Here is a 6000-nt window from a genome sequence, read left to right as displayed (position 1 = left end):
CAATAACAACAGGCTGAGCTATCTGACCAATCAGAGCATAGTAGGCTAGCAGAAAGGAGGGGTTTAGATCAAGTGTGCCACACGAGTCCTGAAAAGTGAAGCCAAAGCATCTTGATCGCCCCCCGGAGTAACGTTATGATTGACAGCTGAGATTGACTGCTTGTCTGAGTGAAGTAGTCACTGAGACACTAATGGACATTTTTCGGGAACTTCGGGATGAGATTGGAGCATTAACTTGAATCTCTACATTTCCATAACTGTTTATTTCAATTTGATTAGGCGGGAGCCCTTGGGTGGGACCTTGATATCGCGGCTCCACTTCTCACTCACTACTGCACAGACTCGGGCTCCAAGTTGCTACTGCGCAGACTCGAGACCCAAAATGTCAGCGCCATATTTGAACGCTGGTGGCTTCACTTACGTCAACGGAAGTGAGTGAAGGTGCATCGGCCATCTTTTTTACAGTCTATGGTTAGAATCTTCTAGACTCTTTGAGAAATGAGGTGATGTGCAATGTACATTATGAGAAAATTAACGTGTTTTTTGACCTCTGATGCAGGCAAATCTATTGTAAGAGACCTCCACAACAAAAATAGGAACCTTTAAAATATGTTTTTTATTTTTTTAGTGTTAGTTTATGATGATAACCCTGGTCAGAAGCCATACTAAGATGAATAAGAACTACAACAGTACCGCCTTAACCAAGAGCTTACAGTGTGACAGCGGCCTGCCCCGTCTGACCCAGCGCAGGTGTGTGGCATTCTGCACGAACCAACAATCAACATGGCCAGGAAGAGGTTCATTCATGCGTCCTAATACTGGGCTATTACCAAAACAACTGTTCCATTTATATTGTATCACTCTTTGTTTTATGGGTTGCACTTTTTTTGCGTGATTGCAATCTTAGGCACCCATGACATTGTCTAGAGGTACAAACGTCAATGGTTTTGTTGGCTGAGCCAGCGCTGAAGTGATCTCCACCACGTTCACACTAAAACTGCAGACTCACCCATTTTTCATTGAATTTTACCAACGTATGTTACTTTTCAGACAATAGAAAATACTTGACAATGGAAATGAAAAACAACTGGTATATCTTTTTGATAATCTTTTTGTTTAAAGAGTTATACTTTGTCTACTCAATAGATTATGTCCCACTTCTATAATATGACAAATCTTTTCTTCCTCTTTTAGTGTATCTGTCAATGGAATATAATGCTCACCAGAATCATATTGGGGTTTGATCAGCGAGGCAAAGAAAACATATATCATTACACTTCACAAGGCAGCTTTGGTTCCTCAAAGTCCATGAAGACACCAAAGGCAGGGAGAAATCGACCCCCTCCCGGAAATGACCACCTCTAATAATCAGTAATAGTTGTGGTTTGAGGTTTCACCTTCAGCCTGTAAACAATAGTACTTTGATCATCATGCAGATGTCCCACAGAGCTATACATTGTACACTTTCTATAGGCTTCTCCATGACTCCTCATGTCATATAGTGATGAAGAAAGAGTCTTTTTTTTAAGAGATACGGGCCATGATGGGGAGGAGGGACTGAGAGCTGGTCTATGTGTTAAAGATGAGAGTATTCATGTCATTGTTTGCTTTGTAAAAAGCCTTTAGCAGTAGGACCTTGAAGACTTGCAAGACATTTAGGTTTGTCAAGTATTAAGCTCCAAAGTAGCATGTTTTTTTTTTTTGCCGTCTTGACTTTGACTTTACTAAAAAAAAAGCCCCTGCTGTTCAATTGGCTCCAGTACTTGACAGGAAAATACAATTGTTCCTGATGTCAAATTCCAGCGACTCCTATAAATGACGGGTTGGGCACTTGCTTGGAGCAGTTTCTGAAGATTATTTACCTTGCTCGCGGAAGAACACTTTAGGGCAAGATGAGCGCATCAGTGGCTGTGTATAGAAATATATACACTGAGGATCGCTTCAAACAGACGTATGGTACGGAAGCCCAGTCTAGAGGGAGAGAGAGGCTCCGCGACAGACTGGCGCAGAGATGCAGCTGCTCTCAGGTGGAGTGTGTTCACCTGCTCAAGAAGAGACTGCCCGTGTGCAGCTGGCTGCCAAAATACAAACTCAAAAAATGGCTTTTAGGAGATATCATAGCGGGACTGACTGTTGGAATAGTACACATTCCCCAAGGTAAAAATTAACCTTAATGAATTAGGCTAGTTGTTTCTAGTTGTATTAGGCTAATGTAATAGCAAGAGGGAAAAAAAGTCATTTGAATTGGCTAAAATCATTGACAACATTATATAACATGGTAAATGATTTAACATCAACTAGGCTATTATTTAACATCAACATATTTTTAGTAGCTATGGTACAGCTTTGATTTTTTTTAATCGAATATTTTTTTAACTATATTGTTAGACTGTTTATACTAGACTACTTTAGGCTATATAAACATCAAAAAGAAAAAAAATTTTTATTTTATGTTATTTTAATAGGATATAGGCTATATATATTTGTTTTTTTTACTAATGTTGGTTTAAAAAGTTCTTAGAAATGTAAATCTATGTATAAACGTCAGATTCATATGGTTTTGTAAAAACGGTCGTTAATTTTTTTTAAATAAATAAATAAATAAACTAAACCATCGAATAAAAGTCTTAAACTAATGTTTTTGCCACTTGAATACACGTGAGTAGTAGAGTACACAATTTAATAGTTACTTTTAAAAAGTGTCCCCAACCCAAAGATATAAATGTAATATTTCAGAAGATACACGTTTCAAATAATTCTTTGAAAATGTCCATAACACAAAACTATTCGTAAAACGCTCAAACAATGAAAGTTTCTTGTCAGCAATATGGCGTCCTGCATGTTCGTTACGCGTTTATGGTGAGTTTGATTTTTGTGTATAAAAATAGAGATTGCTGACCGATATATAATATAATATAAAATAATATATAACAATTTAATATATATATATATATATACAATTCCGAAATTGATAACCTGTTCATCATAGAAAAAGCACAGGCCTGTTTAAGATTTTGTGTGAATGTAACTTTTTTTAATAGCTGAAATATGCATCATGTCTTTGACCCATATTCAAGACGACGTAAACACAAATAAACATTTTTCCTTTGTTGTTAGGAATGGCCTTTGCTTTGTTGACATCAGTGGCTCCTGTCTATGGCCTTTACACATCCTTCTTCCCAGTGGTTCTCTATATGCTCTTCGGCACTGGTCACCACGTTTCCACGGGTAAAAGACCTTTATTCACGAGAGTTTGGCTTTGTAAAAAAAACTATTTAATCCGAAACCATGTTTAACCAGTCAATGTTTAATCAAGAAAATGAAATACCATTATCCAAGGGTTTGACATTTGCAGGTACCTTTGCTGTGTTGAGTCTGATGACTGGCTCGGTGGTGGAGCAACTGGTTCCCATGCCGCTCGCTCTGAATTCCAGTAGCCCAGAGGCTGCAGAGTTTGAGGCCCAGAGAATTGGGGTGGCATCAGCTGTAGCATTTCTCTCAGGCATAATGATGGTAAATGACATCTGCTCTATTTAAACACATAGCACTCTATTTAAACACAGAATTATGATTGTGTGTTGCCTGTTTTTATTGTCCCAGCTATGCATGTGCGGCCTCCAGTTGGGTTTCCTTTCCACATACCTCTCAGAACCGATTGTTAAGGCTTTCACAAGTGCAGCCGCTTTCCATGTGACTGTCTCACAGCTGCAAAGCATGTTGGGATTACGACTACCCCGATATGCTGGTGCCTTCTCTCTTTTTAAGGTCAGAAATGGCATAACACAGATGTTTTTTTTTTTTCTATTTTGGTTACTAGTTATTCTAGCAACAGCTGCAGCAGTATCACTGAATATAACTGAGCAAAAATGAATCAGGCATGTCAGAAGTTCCCTTTAAACCCACAGACTCTGGCTTCAGTGATGGAGAATGTGCCCCAGACTAATTTGGCTGAGCTGGTGATCTCACTGCTGTGCCTGGCTGTTCTGGTGCCAGTTAAAGAGGTCAACTCACGCTTTCGGGAGCGCCTGCGCACTCCCATCCCTGTAGAGATCATCACTGTGAGTTTGCACTTCACAACAGGCATATGAGAAGATTTCGAGTGACTTACATAAATAAGCCAATGAACTTTTGTACAAATATTTGCCATTCACCAGCCAACTAGCCCAGTATAATGAGAGTTTCATCATCAACGCTATTTTCTACTGTGGTCTGCATTGTGAAAAATAATCTTCCATTCTGTTGTGTCTCCTGCAGGTAATAATTGCAACAGGAGTTACATATGCCTTTTCTCTGGATTCCAAGTATGACATACAGATAGTAGGACATATTCCAGCAGGGTAATATATTCTTGTAATACATTAGATTCATAATATTCATAATTAGTAATGGTATACTTTACAGTTCAAAGGTTTAGGATTGGTAAGATGTTTTTGAAAGAAGTCTCATGCTCAGCAAGGCTGCATTTGATCAAAAATACAGTGATATTGTTACATATTATTACAGTGTAAAATAGCTGTTTTCTATTTTAATGTATTTTAGAATGTAAGGGAAGGGTCAACAGTGTAATTATTGATGTAATTACAGAAATTAATTATAGCTAATTACATGCAGGTATTTTTTTTAAATATAAGTTAAGTGTTAACAATTGTATATACACAGTAAGTGCATGATTTAAAGTTAAATGTGTACTATTTTTTTTCAGCTTCCCTGAGCCACGGCTGCCTGCATTGGAAACAATTCCAGAAATCGCTGGTGACACAGTTGCTATCACCCTTGTTGCCTACGCTGTGTCTGTTTCTCTGGCCATGATTTATGCTGATAAACATGGATACTCCATTGATCCAAATCAGGTAAATACTGCATTTATAATCAAAGTTATGAAAAGTGCTGGCTGGGTTTGTAAATGTGTTTGTCATCAAAAGATAATGTTCTTGTTGTAGGAGCTTCTTGCACATGGGATCTCCAACACTGTGTCCTCTCTCTTCACCTGCTTCCCCAATTCAGCTACACTGGCCACCACCAACATACTGGAGAGTGCCGGAGCTCACACACAGGTACTGGTTTGTTTGAGATCACCTCTACTGTTCACTGTTCAGCCTCTAAAAAAAATGAAGTAATGTTATGTTGCAATGGTCATGCTGAGAGAATGATAACCACTTTACTGTATATTCACTGCTAGAAGTGTAAGTTAACGATTTTCTGTACAAGTTTTGTCTTGTTTGTCGAACATAGTATAGTTAGATTCAATAAAACCCTTTTTCTTCAACAGCTCGCAGGACTGTTCACAAGTTTGGTTGTTCTTATTGTACTTCTGCTGATAGGACCTCTATTTTACTTCTTACCTAAGGTAAGAGTGCCTTCCCAGCTAACAGGACACATTCTTAGAACTTTGGCTAATTTTCTAGCAAGGTTTTCAACAAACGTTCTTCCATTAAAGGTGAACTATGTAAGATTTTAGCAGTAAACTATCCAAAAACTACTAGGCCAGTGTTATATATTTTGTTCAGTTGAGTACTTAGAAAGAATATCCCAAATGTTTCCAACTATTTGTAAATCGTGAGAAATTGCTATTTTAACCAAGGAACCGGGACGAGTGAGCTATGCGTTTGAGGGAGTCGCCTGTTGATTGCGTCATATCTGCGTTACCCTCGGTTTCCGGTTTTATTTAGCAGAAACGCTGTACTCTCACTGCAGTGTGAACAAGTGTCATAGCAGCCGCCGAGCGAACGTCATAACTTCCTTTTCAACACACTCAGATGTGTCTAATACGATAAACAGAGTTGCGTTACCTCATACTCATGACTGGAAAAGAGGAAGTGGCGCCAGCGACCGTGTCATAATAAAAGTCCCGCCTGCGCCTATGCCATAATAACAGTCCCGCTCTTCAATCGCTCTTGCGGCCTTGCTCAGCTCCACAACTCTTGGCCCGCCTCTGCTTCATACTACAGTAATGTTAATAATCGCATCCATGAACATGATTTCTGCCCGAGTCCTATCCTG

At 38.9% G+C, this 6000-nt stretch overlaps 1 protein-coding gene across 2 annotated transcripts in view; it reads left to right on the top strand.

Moving 5' to 3' along the window:
• Window positions 1–1596: 1596 nt before the first annotated feature.
• slc26a10 (solute carrier family 26 member 10) overlaps window positions 1597–6000 on the top strand; it is a 23281-nt gene continuing 18877 nt past the window's right edge. The window contains exons 1-9 of one of the 2 annotated variants that reach the window (XM_079802852.1): window positions 1597–2157; window positions 3118–3228; window positions 3356–3513; window positions 3601–3765; window positions 3906–4058; window positions 4255–4337; window positions 4703–4850; window positions 4941–5054; window positions 5270–5347. In XM_079802852.1, the coding sequence (XP_079658978.1) occupies window positions 1893–2157; window positions 3118–3228; window positions 3356–3513; window positions 3601–3765; window positions 3906–4058; window positions 4255–4337; window positions 4703–4850; window positions 4941–5054; window positions 5270–5347 (1275 nt within the window). In that variant the 5' untranslated portion in view covers window positions 1597–1892. The remainder of the gene's footprint in view (window positions 2158–3117; window positions 3229–3355; window positions 3514–3600; window positions 3766–3905; window positions 4059–4254; window positions 4338–4702; window positions 4851–4940; window positions 5055–5269; window positions 5348–6000) is intronic. The other variant, XM_079802851.1, reaches the window with a different exon arrangement.

Source organism: Gobio gobio, assembly GCF_949357685.1.
Source record: "Gobio gobio genome assembly, chromosome: 21".
Taxonomy (NCBI): Eukaryota; Metazoa; Chordata; class Actinopteri; order Cypriniformes; family Gobionidae; genus Gobio; species Gobio gobio.
The sequence above is the reverse complement of the archived record's forward strand: the minus strand, read 5'-3'. Positions and strand labels throughout refer to the sequence as shown.